Source organism: Armigeres subalbatus, chromosome 1 (assembly GCF_024139115.2).
Source record: "Armigeres subalbatus isolate Guangzhou_Male chromosome 1, GZ_Asu_2, whole genome shotgun sequence".
Classification (NCBI taxonomy): Eukaryota; Metazoa; Arthropoda; class Insecta; order Diptera; family Culicidae; genus Armigeres; species Armigeres subalbatus.
Genome location: NC_085139.1, coordinates 128729833 through 128747903, shown reverse-complemented (window position 1 = coordinate 128747903; position 18071 = coordinate 128729833). Strand labels below are relative to the sequence as shown.

The 18071-nt window shown below is 41.4% G+C and overlaps 1 protein-coding gene across 3 annotated transcripts in view; it reads left to right on the top strand.

The window, feature by feature from the left end:
* The window catches only part of LOC134205121 (allatostatin-A receptor-like), a 329283-nt gene that overhangs the window by 275933 nt on the left and 35279 nt on the right, over positions 1-18071 (top strand). For 2 of the 3 annotated variants that reach the window (XR_009978062.1, XR_009978061.1), the window contains exon 4: positions 11783-12215. Coding sequence is in view for 1 of the 3 variants with exons in the window: in XM_062680065.1 (XP_062536049.1) it covers positions 11783-11890 (108 nt within the window). In the remaining 2 variants the exon portion in view is untranslated. Of the gene's footprint in view, positions 1-11782; positions 12336-18071 lie in introns of those variants that run through there. The other variant, XM_062680065.1, reaches the window with a different exon arrangement.

Genomic DNA, 18071 nt, shown 5'->3' with positions numbered 1-18071 from the left:
TCACGTGGGACAACTGTACGATTTGAATGCGATGTATATATAAAGTAGAATAACCTTAAATAAAACATGGATTGGTAATGCATTAATTCATCCAAAATCCAGTTTAAATTATATCACATTCACACGATTCGATTTTGTTAGAAGCTGTATCATTGATTGTCGAGTAGAACGCAATGGTTCAGTTTCCATTTTTGAAAAAAAAATGCTGAGTTGCCCTTCATACATGGAGATACTGGTGGAAATACATTTTAGTTCGATAATATTTCTTAAAAATTGGTCCAATCGTCCTTTTTTTATTTATTTGTGAGAATTCCCAAAAGTATCTAAATTTTTCTATCAAATCTCCGTTCGATCATAGTACAGAATCAAAATACTTTTTAAACTTAAAAATAAATTGAGGAATAGTCTGATTCCCCGAAGAACGGCGCACCCAACTAGCTTCGCTCATTATCCTTAATGAGAGCTTCAAATATTCTTCGAAAATCCCTTTTCATATTTTTTTTTTATATTTTTTTTCGTAGAAACTTTGTTCAGAAAAAAATGTTCGATTGTCGCCACACAAATGCTTGATTTCGCAAATTAAATTTTAAAACTCTCCTTGAATTCAACCCTGTATTAGCGTGTAAATGAGGAAACATGGAAACGACAAGATATATTATCTTGCTGCAGTCTGAACACCTCGTAATAATTGGATACCCTCTCACTTAACAAAGTAATAAATAGCCCAATCTGAATAGGCTATAAGGGAATTTCTTTTGATCATCGCGTATCGCATAATCACGCACTACAGGTTACTTCTTTAATACTTGATGGGCTACAGCTCTTCGATGAACCTACGCCGAATGGTGTATCCTTCTCCACTGAACTTGATCCTGGGCCAATCGCTTCTAGTCGCCCTGAACATTGAGCGCCCTCAGGTCATGTTCAATTGCAAAAAGCCACCGTGTACGCGGCCTCTTCCGGGTTGTCTACCAAATATTATTATATTATTACTTATCCTGTTTACCGCCGAGTATTTTCCGCAGCACCTTACGCTCAAACACTCCGAGAGCTCTCCGATCAGCTTCCTTTAACGTTTATGTATCATGGCCGTTTAAAGCCACCGGAAGAATCAGAGTGGTATACAGCGCGAATTTTGTCTTCGTTTGCAGACTACGGGACTGAAGCTGGCTACAAAGTCCGTAATAAACCCTATTTGCAGATATAATGCGCCTTTTAACCACACGGGTAACATCATTATCGCACGTCACTAATGTTCCAGGATACACTAATTCTTCTACCACTTCAAATTTTTCACCATCCAGCACCATTTCGCTACCATCACCACTAATGAACCCACGTTGATTGCCAGCGACCATGTACTTCGTTTTGCTGGTATTGATCGTGATCCACGGCACGGCGATCAATCCCGATAATATCGATATTGTCCGCAAATCCCAGGAGCATATGTGATCTTGTGATAATGGTACCGCTCCCTCGAGCGCTATATTGAACAGTAGATTCGAGAGTGCATCACCCTGCTTCAATGCATCTAAGTTAACAAATGATGTCGATCTTTCATCCGCCACCCTTACACTTGATTTCGATCCGTCCAATCTTATACGGATCAGTCGTATCAGTTTCGCCGGAAAACCATGTTCTAGCATAATTTGCCATAATTCATTCCGTTTCACTGGATCGTAGGCCGCCTTGAAATCAATAAACAGATGATGTGTCTGCAAGTTGAACTCCCGGAATTTATCAAGGATTTGTCTCAGGGTAAAAATTTGATCCGTCGTTGATCGCCGCCCACGCGAAAATCTGCTTGGTATTTGCCGACGAACGACGAAGGACTCTACAAGCGGCCTCAATCTGTTGAATAGAATAAAGGACATAATTTTGTACGCCGAATTAAGAAAAGTTATTCCTCGGTAATTGGGGCTCTCTACTCTTTGCAAGTGAGGCCATCCAACCAGCAAGCAGGCAATTCCTCATTGTCTCATATTTTCAACATAATATGGTGCAGAACTTCATAAAGCTGCTCACTGCCATGTTTGAGAAGTTCAGCCGAGATGGCGAAAATCGGTCAATGTTATATTTAAGTTATATTGAATTGTACATTTTCCAAGCAATATCCAACTCATTGCACCCGCATTCCAAATTACCCTCCCACCGCCGTTATAGTCGTTTCCTTAGAATAGACAATACCAATGAGAATAGAGAGCAAGTGTTCCAATTTTGGTTGAAATCGATTTATGCGTTAAAAAGTTATACAACACGGTTAATTTTATAAATATGTATCCCCTATGATGCTGCCATCCAGTTCAATACCGTCTTCCTTGGACAGAGAATATATGTTCCAAATAGCTATATGTAACCGGCTTTGCTCGGTACAGAAAAGTAAATTTTGCAATTAAAATGTCCAATTCTGTAGCCCAAAAACCACAGAGGTAGATTTACCACGCATCGAATTACATGCATATATCGATCTATTTTTATATATTTCTATGAACCTTCTACCTTTTCAATAAACATCATTAAAAAAATAGAGAATATGTGTACCAAATCTGGTTGGAGTTGGTCCTGGGGGTTGGGAGTAACACTGAATTGCTAGTTTTCCAAAGACAAGCTTTCCCCCCTACCCTCCCCCTTTTCCCAATGACCACCACCATCCTATTTGTTATATTCTCCTTAGGATAGAGAATGTGTGCATCAAGTTTGGTTGAAATCGGTCCAGGGGTTCAGAAGTTACACTGAGTTGTTCGTTTTCTGAAAAATGCACTTCCCTCCAGACCTCTCCCTCCTTTACCAAATTACCCGCCTATATGATCGTCTCCTCATAATGAATATGTGCACAAAATTTGGTTGAAATCCTGGGAATTGAAAGTTGCATAGAACTGTTCATTTTCTAAACAACATCCCTCCCACCACCTTTCCCCCTTTTTCCAAATGACCCTCTCACCCCCGTTTGTTAACTTCCCCTGAGGTTAGAAAATGTGTGTACCAAATTTGGTTGAAATCGGCCAAGTGGTTCACAAGTAGTTAGCGAACATACATACATTCATACGTACATACATAAATTAGTTTATATATATTCTTTTATTCGGTTCTATTTGATGCCCTGATGCTCTGGACAAAATTTCAGACAAATCGGTCAACGTTTAGGCGGTGCTAAACTCGTTGAAAGTTTATATGGAAAAATGTATGCAGAAACATCCAAAAATAGTGATTTGCATTAGGATGGCACAATTTACGATCAAGAACCATGATACTCATTCAGATCTTGAAGAATTTAATACAGAATGTTGTTATGCAGAAAACGGCGAGAAGATTAGAGTTTGTTAGGCAAAGATATTAGCATTTTACTGGAGTTTTTATGCAGAAATTTGTTTTGCTTTCGGTTTAATGTTTTCATGGTGAATTTATTTCTTTTCAAAGGTAAAAGAAACGAAATTTGCTCAAACCTCACATCAGAGAAATGAGAGAAATATATATAGACGAGAAGATTGAAGAATATATACAGAAGATAGAAGAAAAAAGAAAGATAGAAGATAGAAGAAAAAGATCTCCTCAATACCTGCCGATACCCTATTTAATGTTATAATAAGTAGAATGTGCATCAATTTCTCAGCACCAACATTGTCACCCAAATCAACAACCCTACTTGTCCTACCCACTACTTGGAATGTGGAGCGCCTCTGACAGTGAAAATGACTTTCGTCTCCCGGGTCGTTTATATTTTTTATGGATCATTCATTGATGTTTTTATGCAGAAATTTGTTTTGCTTTCGGTTTAATGTTTTCATGGTTACATCATATACAAAATAACAACAAGCAAATGTATTCATAGCTAAAAGTTTTTTTTCCAAAATTTTCCCTGAATGGATTGTAAAGCTTCACGACATTTTCGGTGTTGGCTTTTCTGCCTTCTGTGTGCACAAAAGGGGTAAGGAGCTATTGCATGAAAGTTGTTGACGGGTATTTTTAGCTTTCGCTTGTCATTTTCAAGGAAGGTTCAAGGACTTCCATCGCTAGGATCCAGCTGGCAAAAGCTCAATTTAATGAATCGGCACCATACTCACCGCAGTTTTGCTGAATTTTATTATCTAAAAAGCGTAAATCGCAGTATTTTGCGTGTTGTGTATTTAAAATTGTGACAATCAACACCAATCGCTTGTTACTCATTACACTTGCCATAAAAATCTTAAAAATCAATCCTTTTCGCTAGTACAAATGAAGCGTGAAACAATGGAGCTTTTTTTGTGATTAAATCCTGTTTCTCTGATTTATTTCAAAATGTAGTCAAATTAAAAGGCAGGATTGCCAACAATCATGATCCTTTTAAATGTCAAGAGCATTAAAACGTTTTGTAAATTATATTTTGTTTCAATAAGGCATCCCATTTAAAATCTCCCACTTTCAAAACTGAAGCTATCTACACCTGTAGCGAGATAAATAGGCTCAAGTCTTATTTATTCTCCCTTTCTGCTTTACTGTAGATACTCCAGTAATACCATAGCATAGAGAAAAAAAGCTGAACTACATCTTCATAACCTTTACTGTGATAATAGCAGGTATTTGGAGAATTTACCGCGACGCAACGCACCGTGAAACTGTGCTGCACAACATCGGTTTGCCTCCTAAAGTTGTAAATGCGAACACACGAAAGAAAACGTGATAAAAAAAAACCGGTCGTTATGGGATTGTTTGCCTTCCAAACACCCCCAATGTAAATAAAACAAAAGCGGCGATCGTTTTAAATAAAGAAAAATATTATCCTGACTCCGTTGCCTCAATGGGTGGAAAACGTAGAGAAGAAAGAGAAATATGGTAGAAAAGTGCTTTTGGAAACTGTGGTTTTCGACTGCGGTGATTAATTACTGTGTAGAGTTGTAAATATTACACAGCAATGAGAAAGTTCACCACGTAATCGTTTCGCACTTAGAATTATCACCCACTTATTGGGGTAGACCACTTTTTGTCTTTCTCGTACAACTTAGTTGTACCGAAAGGTTACCATTTCACTCCGAAAGTGAACTTTTTGTAGAAGGCTCGGAGACCTATAATGCTATAGCAATCCACTCAGCTCGACGAACTAGGCAAATGTCTGTCCGTCCGTTCGTGTGTGCACAAAAGTTAAAAAAATGTAGCCATCTTTTCATATAGTATACCTAAACCAAGTTTCTCGCAACAAGTTACATTCGAGAGGTAGTAAAGCCTTGAAGATCGCTATTGAATTTGATACAATACAAATATATGTAAACAAAATGCATTCCAGAAGATTTTTTTTCGGATTTTTGCCAGAATACGTATTTTTGGACAAGGATTCAGAATATATATATATATATATATCTCATTTTAACCAAAAATGTTACATGTGCAGTTTCTCAAACAAACGGTTCAATTACCATCATTGCTTGCTCGAGTAAAGCTTGAGCGAATCGATAACTGACTTTGTTATTGTGAAATCGCCTAATTTTGATAACTCAGGTGGATATCCTTTTGGTCGTTTTAACAGCTAGAAAATCACAATCTATAGCAGAAAAGTCTAACTGTGACCTCAAATCGAAAACTATTCCTGCTGTCGATGAAAGCAAATTGAAAATTAATTTTGATGTTGGTTTTCGTTAACAAGTTAAGTAAGCAGTTTGATGTCATATCATACAATTTAGAGATCTACTGCAAAATGGAATCAAAAGATGTAACCAATCACCAAAATTTTATTTTGAAAACCAATCATGATTGCAATTTGATGTCGACATCAAAATATGTTTTCAATTTGCTCTGTTCATGATATCAGACTTTGCTCGGGTGGTTAGATTTTTTTGTTTCGGTTAAAAATGTTTCTGTCATTTCGCGATTCAAAATTCCTCGTTTCTTCGTTTGCTTGTGCCTAGTAATGTAAAAGATTATCTGCATGTCATTTGACTAATTTGTCTCCACCTTTTTTAAAAGCCTAAGTTTCGAATGAACCCACACTTGAATGGTCCTATATTTTTAACCGAAGGTACATTGCTCTAAATATAACATCTGAGGCTTGAGAGTGGATTTTTTTTCAAAATGTCATTTGTCATTTGACATAAAGTCATTTGAATGACATTTTGCTTCCCACGTCTTAGACTACATATTATCAGCAATGTCCTGTTAGGTTCGTTGTTACTCCTCATAATTTGATATCGTGCTTCTAACTTTCTGTTTCAAATTTGGAATTTTTCGCTTAATTTTTATATAATCAAAAATCCAAAATAGCCCCCGAAGTCAAAAGAAGCTCCACACAACGGTATTTGTATGTTCATGAGGAGCAAAATCATGCAACTTTAATATTCCCCTCTGCTTTAATATGAACTATGCAGTGATTAGAGCTCCATTCATTACTTCGTGAACTGCACACCGTATATTGACCAATTTGTTAAACATTCCGCAGCTCTCATGGTCATTTCTATCTGAATCTGCATCTATTTATCAAAGAGTTCTGCAAGGGTAGGTGTTGGGTAGGAATTTTAGAACCTGTCTGGAGAATCAATTTAGAAAACGAGTTCTTAAGGATTCTGGTCCTCTGGTAGCTAACACATTTTAAATTAATGCTCTTCAAGATTATCATTTACCAAGGGGGGATGACGGCTTTGGCAGGTTTTGTTCTATTATTGTCAGGGAGGTTTTTTAGGACTGATTTTGCTCAAATTTGACCTAAACATTCACCGATGCCAACTCGCTGTGAGTGGCTCACATTGTCTTCTCTTGAACCTCTTCCTATCATGTACTTCGTCTTCGACGTGTTGATGACTAGTCCGATCCGCTTGGCTTCCCTCTTCAGTCTGATGTAGGCTTCCTCCATCTTCTCAAAGTTATGTGCCATAATATCTATGTCATCGGCGAAGCCAAATAGCTGGACGGACTTATTGAAAATTGTACCACTCGTGTTAATCCCTGCTCTTCGTGTTATCCCTTCCAAAGCGATGTTGAATAGCAGACACGGAAGACCATCACCTTGCCGCAACCCTCTGCGGGTTTCAAAGGGACTCGAGAATGCCCCTGAAACTCGAACTACGCACATCACCCGATCCATCGTCGCTTTGATCAACCGTGTCAGTTTATCCGAAAAACCGTGTTCGTGCATTAGCTGCCATAGCTGGTCCCGATCGATTGTATGATATGCGACTTTGAAGTCGATGAATAGATGATGTATGGGCACGTTGTATTTGCGGCACTTCTGCAGTACTTGGCGAATGGCGAACACCTGGTCCGTGGTGGAGCGTTCGCCCATAAATCCCGCCTGGTACTGCCCCACGAACTCCCTTGCAATTGATGCTAGTCGACGGCATAAAATTTGGGAGAGTACCTTGTAGGCGGCGTTCAGCAATGTGATTGCGCGGTAGTTTGCTACAATCCACCTTATCGCCCTTTTTGTAGATGGGACACACGACACCTTCCATCCACTCCTGCGGCAAAACAAACCTCCTCCCTAATCTTGGTAATGACCCAGTGCAGCACTCTCGCCAGTGCCTCACCACCGTGTTTAAATAGCTCTCCTGGTAGTTGGTCAACCCCAGGGGCTTTGTTGTTCTTCAGCCGGCCAATCTCCTCCTGGATTTCTTGGAGATCCGGAGCCGGTAGAATTATGTCCTGCGCGCGTTTCCCCAGGTCCATCACCATAACGCCATCTTCGTCTGCCATATAGCCATTCAGGTGCTCTTCGTAGTGCTGCCGCCACCTTTGGATCACCTCACGCTCGTTCGTAAGAAGGTTCCCGTTTATGTCCTTACACATATCAGGCTGTGGCCCTTACGTGAACGGTTCAACTTCTCATAGAACTTTCGTGTGTTATTAGCGCGGTACAGTTGCTCCGTCTCTTCACCGTCCCGATCTTCCTGCTGACGCTTTTCCTTCGGAAAATCGAGTTTTGTCTGTTCCGCGCCTGTTTATATCGTGCCTCGTTCGCCCTCGTGCGGTGTTGCAGCAATCTCGCCCATGCTGCATTCTTCTCTTCTACTAACTGCTCACATTCACCGTCATACCAGTCGTTTCTTCTGATCCGGGGCACCACCGTGCCAAGTGCAACGGTTGCGGTGCTACCAATGGCGGATCGAATATCTCTCCAGCCATCTTAAAGAGACGCTGCGCCTAGCTGCTCTTCCGTTGGGAGTGTCGCTTCCAGCTGCTGCGCGTATTCTTGGGCTAGTCTACCGTCTTGTAGCCGCCCAATATTAAGCCGCGGCGTCCGACTTCGACGCGTGTTGTACACCGTCGAGAGTTTTGAGCGCAGGCATACTGCAACGAGGTAGTGGTCGGATCCAATATTCGCACTGCGGTAAGTTCGGACGTTCGTGATGTCGGAGAAGAATTTACCGTCGATTAGAACGTGGTCGATTTGGTTTTCCGTTTCTTGGTTAGGTGATCTCCATGTCTTGTGGATATTTTTGCGGGGAAAGAAGGTGCTTCTGACTACCATTCCGCGGGAGGCTGCGAAGTTTATGCATCGTTGGCCGTTGTCATTCGATACGGTGTGCAGACTATCCGGTCCAATGACCGGTCTATATATTTCCTTTCTTCCTACCTGCGCGTTCATGTCACCGATGACGATTTTGACGTCCCGCAGTGGGCATCCATCGTATGTCTGCTCCAGCTGCGCATAGAACGCTTCTTTCTCGTCGTCGGGTCTCCCTTCGTGTGGGCAGTGCACGTTGATGATGCTATAGTTGAAGAAACGGCCTTTAATCCTCAGCTTGCACATCCTTGCGTTGATTGGCTGCCACCCAATCACACTTTGGCGCATCTTACCCAGCACTATGAAGCCGGTTCCCAGCTCGTTGGTGGTGCCACAGCTTTGGTAGAAGGTAGCCGCCCGATGCCCGCTTTTCCACACTTTCTGTCCTGTCCAGCAAATCTCCTGCAGCACCACGTCGTCGAAGTTGCGGGGATGTAATTCATCGTAGATCATCCTGTCGCAACCTGCGAAACCTAGCGACTTGCAGTTCCATGTTCCAAGCTTCCAATCGTGATCCTTTATTCGTCGCCTAGGTCTTTGCCGATTATATCGAGTCGCATTATCTCTTATATTGTTCGTAATTATTGGTTTTCCAGGCGGCTTATTGGGCCTGCGCAAACCTCCTGTCTCGCCGGAGGGCCATCGTGTCAGGGCTGTTTAGCGTCCCACCCAACACCAGGACTTGGGCTTGTGCGCTTTGAGCGGCACACGGTCGCTTTGGCGGAGCCTACTTGCGCATACATGCAGCTTTTCATAGAGGTTTAACAGGGCCCACTGTCAAACCCCACCACATCCTAGGCAGGCGCCACAACTCGCAGATGGCCTGGGGAGGGATCGTCAAGCCCTTGGACATAGTCCCTGCTGCCCCCAAACGTACATATACTGCCCATAAATGAATAACAGGTCCATGTAGATAGGAAATCAAGCAAACTTGAGACTGTTATGAATTAATGGACAGTATAGCCTATACACAAAGTTTCACTATTCGATTAAAAAATGTATCTTGATAGGAATCATAATGTACTATATTTTCAGTGAAATTTTTCTGAAAATTCTGTGAACTTTGACATCAAAACACTATTTAACAAGCGATAAAGCCTCAAGGCTTTTATGCCAAAAGACGTTGTGTCAAATGATATAGACTCAATTTCGGCTTTAAACTGGTTGGCCTTTGATACATTATGAAATAGAATGTACAGTATGGTCCATAAAAAATGCAAAAACATCAAAATTATATTTTCGTAGTCACATAGTTGAGAGACTACACTCAGGAAAATCGACACATACTTTATGGCAAAAATCCATGAATTTTGAAATATGCATATCATTTGTCGGCACATACTCAATTGCATACAAATTCACACATGGATACTATGACCCACATGGATAATATGCGTGAACACTCATGCAATGCATGTGGGCGCATGAAATATATGTGTCGAAACTATGGAATCCATTTCGCTACCCCCATTGCAAAAATCCATGTGTGAACTCATGAATATAATGCGGAGTTTTTTGTGAGTGTATGTTACATAGTAACATTTTTTAAATACATTCACTAGATACAAATGTGTTTTTCATGATACGTTTGCTTACACACATATATATGAATAGTAGAAATAACCCTTTAATGTACAAAAACATAAGTTAAAAAACATTTTCGCATTTTTTCATGGGCCATACTGTAAATACCGATTAGTAATGCAAGGATCCATTTATTTATAAACCATGAAATTATGTCTGCTTTACCATTCATTACTTAACATTATACGGCATAAATTATTTCATTGTTTCTATTGATCAAAGATTTGATAGACTAAAATAAAAAAAAATTGCATTGAAATGTGTTTCTACGTGATAAGGCCATTATTTTCGTTTGTCGTGGTTTGGGTTTTGCAGTCGCAGATTTCATTTCGTTAGTTACGGATCGCGAATTGAAATTTGGTCAGTTTGCAACAGCCCAGAAATTATCAACACATTGTCAAAGAGAATGAATCAATATTTCCAACCAACCAAATAAATCTCAGCACTGAATTGCTTTGCCTTATTTGAATTTCAAATTTCTTCCATTACCCTTTTTCACACAATGTTTAAAACCACTATAGAAGAGTCATTTCCTAAATTGTGGTTACTACTGGAAGCAAAGCAGCCCTCAGTACCAGACAAGCAATTAACTTCACGATGGCTGCCAGCCATGGAAATGTGCACCTAGTGATATCGAATAATGCTCCTCTGCAGCGTTCTGTCGCAGTTGTGTACCGCGTGACAACCAACGCCCTACATCCCAAGAAGGAGAAAGTTTTCTGCCTGCAAAGCGTCTGAATCTTGTTACAAGAAAACCAGTAGCGGCTCAAACACTCACATCCTCTGTCAGTGGCAGACGACCTGCGACATTGGAGTTGGCAGCTTGGAACTGAACTTTGGAACCCAATGCTTTTCACACAATATAAGGTGAAGACGCTTGCTAGCCAAGTTGTGTCACAAAAAGACGAAGCTGGAATAAATTGCTTGAGCTGATACATCATTGGATGAGCTGGATCCATGTTTTTTTTTTCAAATTCGTTCTTATGAAAAATAATATTTTGTTTGTCAATATATACCATCTCCTTAAATTGTCAGCAAGCTAAAAAGAAGAGCCAGCTGTATCACTGTACTGGGGAATTAACTTCTGGTTTTGTTAGTTTCCCAGTTGGCATGCAATGTAAGCGGATGATAGCTTGGTCTCTTTGGAGGTATTTGACCTATTAATTTTACCAGGAGTGCACTCTTCTGCCGTAGGTGCACACTTACTATAGCAACAAAATAGTTACGAGTGTAAGATAACTTAAATAGCGCTTTGTTTGTTTGCTAGATGGTATGTTAGTGTCGTATCTTCAGAGAGACACATCATATGGATATTTAAAAAAAAAAATGGGAGTACAGCACACATTTAATGTCACTGTTCCAGTTTTTCATCTCACATTCCTGTACAGACTTTAAGTGTAATTACTAACCTTTCGCAATTATAAGATTTAACTCTTCAATTTACTTCCACTATTTAAAATTTGTGAGAATCACAGATATGTGTTTTCCTTGTTGAAAACTTCTTCTGAGTGTGGTTATCGTTAGAAGAACCAAAAATTACACGACCAGATGATATTATGTACTAGGTATATTGAAAATATACTTCATTTGAAAATAATTATCAAACCATGTCAAAATATGGCTTACGGTACCATTCAAAACTGCATAGACACACTTTGTTTCGGTTAATTTTACTAACTCAATTTTGCACTCCAACCATACGATAACACTATTCCTCTCTTGTTTACATTGCAGATCGTTTATTGCGGCCCGGGAAGCCAACGGCACGGCAGTACCCGCCACATGCCTCTACCAACAAAAACGACTCGCACCGGTAGCTGCCAGGGCCAGGACATTTTATAACCAGAAATAGAGCAAACGTCCGTCGCATTCTTCTAAGAGGTCCATCCATCACTGTCATCATCGTCAACGTCGTGTCATCACCATCATCATCATCATTGTCATCATTACAACCTGCAGCGGCATAAGCGACCATTATCGCCATTGGCATCTTTATCGGTTAACCGCCAGCGGGCCGAGCGAATCCGGATAAATTGCAATAAGTACGGCAGCTCCACCTTCTTCTCGTCGTCGTACAGGTCGAAACTATTGGTTTCAAATGGCAGGTGGTCGAGTTCCATCATTACAGCCGGAAGCATTCCCATAGAAGACAGTCAGCATGATGCAGGTTGGTATCATCAATCGAGAACCATGCAATGGCATTACTCTTGCTTGCACATAGCACGGAAGCAGGAGCCACAATGTTCCACTAGAGTCCTGCATAACCGTTCTACGAGAATCACAGAGGGGTCGAATCACTTTGAAACTGTTAATTCGACATATTAGCATTGTTTCACTAACATTCAACGATAATTAATTTACTTCCAAATAAAGCTATGATCTGAATAGCAAAATACGATATGGGCTTGATTGATATAAGAGATTAAAGAATAGGCAACAATACAAAAAAATTGCACCGAAATATAATTTAAATATCAATTTAAATGATGAGAACAAACTATAGCTCGAGATATTATTCACTTCTTACAAATAGCATAACATGATAACATAAACATTCTTATATTAATGTCGGCGATTTGCTATTAATAAACTATTTACGTCTGCTTGGGGGAGTCAAATAAAATAATAACATTTTGCCAGTTTCTACGTGATGTTCGATCATTGTGCGAATGTGTTATTGCATAGGGAGTTTTCTTTAGAAACTTTTATCTTTCATTCATGGTGACTGAACATAAGACCACAAGAATCATTGTTCCGGTGTCACCGTTCAGAACAGGTCCACCTAAATTCGAATAGATTGGCCTTTTGTGAAATCGTTCAAAATAACGATTGAAAACAGTAGCTGCCAAACGCGGAAGCGCTTCCTACATTGTGGAAAATGTTATGAATGCATGTGTTTGTATGTTATAATGTAATTGAAACACACAAATAGTATCGGCATAAATCAGCATATAATATTTAATACATACCAACACCATACTCGAATTTCATCATACAGCAACCTTACTAGCGATTATGCAAAAAAGCTAATACTTTAGTTTTTCGTCATTATTTACTTATGGGGGGTCAAATTGGCTATCATTTGAGAATTTTAAGGAGTATTTACTAAAAATGGCAAAAATATAAAAATTGTTCTACAGAACAAAGAAATTCCTTAGGGAACATTCGTAGAATTCATGGAGAAATTTTCAGATAAATTTCGGAAGAATTTCTGGAGGTACTTCTTGAAGAATTACTGAAGGAACTTCTGGAGGAATACCTGGAGGAACTATTGGATAATTTTCTGGAAAAATATCCGAATGAATTCCTGGAGGAACGGAGAAATTGTTGCAGGAACTTTCAGGGAAACTACCGAAGGAATTATTGGGGGAACTACCGGAGGAAATTCTGGAGAGATTTCTGAAGGAATATTCTGAGGAATTGCTGGAGGAGCTTCCGGAGGAATTCCTGATGTAAATTCCGGATTCCTGGTGGAGCTTCCGGAAGAATTCCTGAAGGAGCTTCCGGAGGAATTTCTGGGGGAACTTATGGAGGAATTTCTGTGGGAACTTACGGAGAAATTTCTGAAGGAACTTACGGAGGAACTTCCGGAGGAACTCCTGGAGGAGCTTCCGGAGGGATATCTGGAGGAATTCCTGGAGGAACTTCCGGAGATATTGATGGACAAACTTCCGGAGAAAATGCCGTTGGAATTGCTGTAGGAACCTCCGGGGGAATTTTTGGAGGAGAAATTCTGGAGGAATATTTTTACGAATTCCTGAAGGAACTTTCGGAAGAATTTCTGAAGGAACTTCCGGAGATGTAGCTGTAGGTATTTGAGAAAAAACTTCCTTAGGGATTCCTGGAGGAACTTCCGAAGAAATTTTTGGAAGAACTTCCGGAGGAATTCCTGGAGAAACTTCCGGAGGAATTCCTGAAAGAAGTTACGAGGGAACTTCTGGAAGCTTCCAAAGAAATCCGAAGATTTTCTATGCATAAAATTAGCCCACGCCGCTGGCTGAAAATGATCTATCATGCCGCCACCGATAAAATATAAATCGGCGCACAAGTCGAATTCGTACCAGTGATGAATATAAATTCGCGCGTGCAAGCGTAGTCGACATTACTTTTGAAGCTCATCCTATCATCGAGCATCACCCCCTATAGTGTGAGAGATCTCTTGGAAGTGATGCCGCAGCCGCAGATATTGTCTGCACCGTTTTCCATGTTCGGGACCAGGCGCTTTACTCTGGTCGTGGAACTTTGCCACCGTCAGTTGCTGCTCAAGTGTCACCCCCAGTCTTCTTTTAGCCTTCAGTCAGGTTGCTCGGTAGGCTGCAATTTGATAGCGTCACACGCTCGTACCAGAGCCCGTCCGACTTTCCTTGTTTTCCTCCAGGCCCATAGCTTGATTGAACGTGTCACTGTCGTCCATCCAAGCTCGTGTTGCAGGAGTAACTCCCTGGCTTTCTCTCCTTGCCTCGTTGCTTATCCTGCACCGGATTGCCAGATGAGCACTGTGGGTGTAACTATCGTCAACCATCCATTATCGCTTCCACTCCGTTTCACCGGATATTACTTCGGGAGCAATTGTTGACCATGTCCAGCATGGCTTAAGCTTCTAGCTGCGTTTGCCCCTTACGGTTAGTACAGCGGCTTGCCCACCCACGCATAAAAGTTTCCTGCAATGACTATGGCTTGCGACCCACCAGGACTGACGTAAGCCGTTCGACTATCTGTGTGAATTGGCCTTTTGGTGCATAGTAGCTACAGAAGTACACTGCACTGTTCACCACTTCCTGGATAGGAAATCTTCATTTATTATTCAGACTAAGGCCGAAGTGGCCTGTGCGGTATATAAAAGTCTTCTCCATTCGGCTCGGTCCATGGCTACATGTCGCCAACGTAGGGTCTGCAAGTCATCTTCCACCTGATCAATCCCTGATCAATCTTGCTCGATGCGCACCTCGCCTTCTTGTGCCCGTCGGATCGTTACCGAGAACCATTTTAACCGGGTTACTGTCCGACACTCTGGCTACGTGCCCGGCCCACCGCAATCGTCCGATTTTCGCGGTGTGAACGATGGATGGTTCTTCCAGCAGCTCATGCAACTCGTGGTTCATTCGCCTCCTCCACGTACCGTCCACCATCTGCTCCCCACCATAGATGGTACGCAGCACTTTCCTTTCAAAAACTGGAAGTGCGCGTTGGTCCTCCACGAGCATCGTCCAGGGCTCGTGTCCGTAGAGGACTACCGGTCTAATGAGCGTTTTGTAGATAGTCGGTTTGGTACGGCGGCGAACTCAGTTCGCTCGGAGCGTCTTGCGGAGTCCAAAGTACGTACGATTTCCAGCCACTATGCGTCTCCGAATTTTTCTGCTGGTATCATTTTCGGCAGTCACCAGTGAGCCCAAGTACACAAATTCTTCTACCACCTCGATTTTATCACCACCGATGCAAACTAGCGGTGGATGGCTAACATTGTCTTCGGAAGGGGAAGCGGAACCACTTGTCCATTATCGTGGCAATCTGCGACTCATGCGGTCCTCTATACAGGCAGATGAATTCCTGTGCTACCACCACTCTACTGATTACCGAGGTGATCTCTACCGCTGTCGTCCAGCTGCTTGCATGGGAGGATCACCTCGTCATGTAGAGCACTCTCACTCAGGACTTCCTGGGCTAGAACTACGCCCGCCTGTAAGCCCTCCCTTAAGACGAGGTTCATCTCGCACGCTCTCATCCGCTCGTCTGCTTGTCCCTATCTCCGCCAACCGGTTCCGCAGAAATGCCGCGAATACAACGTGCCCACACATCATCAATTTCAAGGGGTTCGCCTCCGTTGCTTTGTTGGTCACTTCAGCATTATTCATGTTTGTTGGATCCAGCTTAGGGATGCTTTCGAACCAGCCTTCTTGATCTCATGGTAATCTTTGCTCGGTGTTCAGAATAAAACCAGAAAGGAATCAACTGGTCCTACTCTCATCTGGTTGAATAGGCCAGTCGGCTGGATTAGGACGGGTGCCCCAAAACCTGCCTCTGTTATACGGACGGAAGGCAGCTGGGGCATAGCCCACAGCCATTTCAAGACGGTATCACCCGGCTTCAGCCAAGCAGTGCAATTACTGCTCCGAATAAAGAAATACTTCTTCTCACGGAATCCAAATTTCAAAGTACTCGCGTTTTCAAGGGCACACCATTCGATACGGAAGTAACGCACAACTGTCATTCTTACGTTTTCACGCATGCTGCGACGCAGCAAAGCTGAAACAATAAAAATGACAGTGGTGCGTTGCCTCCGTATTGAGTACACATGCCCTTGAAAACGCGAGTACTTTGAAAATTGGATTCCGTGATGAGTGTCCTTAACATTCATTTCTGCGAAATAATTTAATTGGAAATGCCGATACAAGGGGGTTAGTGCTAAATTAATCTCCCAAATCAGTCACAAATGTTTTAACAGTTGAATGAGGAAATGGAATGATGCTTATCTAGGCAAAATCAAAAGGCATTGATTAATTATTTGTATGTCCAGAACATTCCATGCTGAGGTCCGATCCATGCCGTTTGCCAGACAGATGAACCATCTGAGATATCAACATTCATGTCCGAGCAGCAAACAAGGATGGGTATAAAAATTCCGAGTAGGAATCAAAGGACACAAATAATATACGGTACAATACAGAACATACAAAGCCACCCTCGTTCTCGTATCCCATTCCCACCTACCGTTTTCCGTACCAAGATTAGACCTGTGCGCCGGTCATATCATCGGCGGCGGCGGCGTGGTGGTCACTTTTACCCCGGCGGCGGCGGCGTCACGGCGGCGCGCCGTTGACTTCTATCGGCGGCGGCGGCGGCGGCGTGAACCGGCGTGGATGAAAAAATCAATGGCTGAAAAATCAATTTTACCGCAGATTTTTGGATTGATTCACACGGTAGGAATCGGCCGTATAAAAACCGACTACAGTGGATTAAAATTGCAATATTCTGCGTTTGCCGATCATCAAACAGCACATTCAAAATAGTCAATTGCCGGCGATACTAATCAATACCTGATTTCAAAATGTTATTTGAATTACCACTATTTTGTTACTCTTTGATTTTGATTAATCAAATTTTAACAATAAATCCTGCTTTACTTTTTCGTGACCCCTAACCCGAGCAGCACAAGTCAGACAAAAATGGTTGCAGCAACTTGATTGTGACCAAATTTGGTCACATATGAGTTGCAGTAACCTATGTGAAACATGTGTGCTGCTAGGGAAGTGAAGAATTAGATTTCGGTGTCATAGAGCAAATTGGTAATAACTTTTTTCAAAAGTTATTTCAAATTTAGGATTTAGATGCACTTCAGTCGTTTTGATCTCAAAATAACTAAGTTTCCGAAAAAATCTACTATTTTCCTGAAATCTGAAAGAATTTCTGGAGGAAACTATATTTTTTTTTATTCTTACAGGCATTTCTCAGTAAATTTCATTAGGAATTCCTTCGTAAAATCCTATGACAATGTCTGCAGAATTTTTCTATTTTAGAAAGAATAATCCATTCAGGTTCTCTTTGGGAAATTCCTTTAGTAAAAGATAAAATATATTCATTCGAAAATTTATTAAAGAATGAACTATTTCCTGATGGAATTCCTAAGAGAATTTTCTAAAGGACTTTCCGAGAAAATCCCTGAAGTAGTGTTGGAAAGTGTAGTAGGAACCTTTTAAGAAAATTTTGAGCAAATCCCCACAGACATTTCGAAGGAATTCCTAACAGTATTTCCAAAATGCATCAGCGGCTGCTTCCGCATCTTCCTCGATTGCACACCCCAGAGCCGACGACATGTTCCAGGTTCTCTGCAAGTTCTTTTGCTGGTCTCTCTTCCTGCATAAGCACTACATGTCCAACCTACTGTAATCTGCCTTATTTTATCAACCTGCCTATGTCTGCATTTTAGTATACTTGGTTTAACTCGTGGTTCATTCATTCGACTGCTCCATTTACCATTTTCCACCACGCTGCCAAGTATTGAGCACACTATTTTCAACTCAAACAC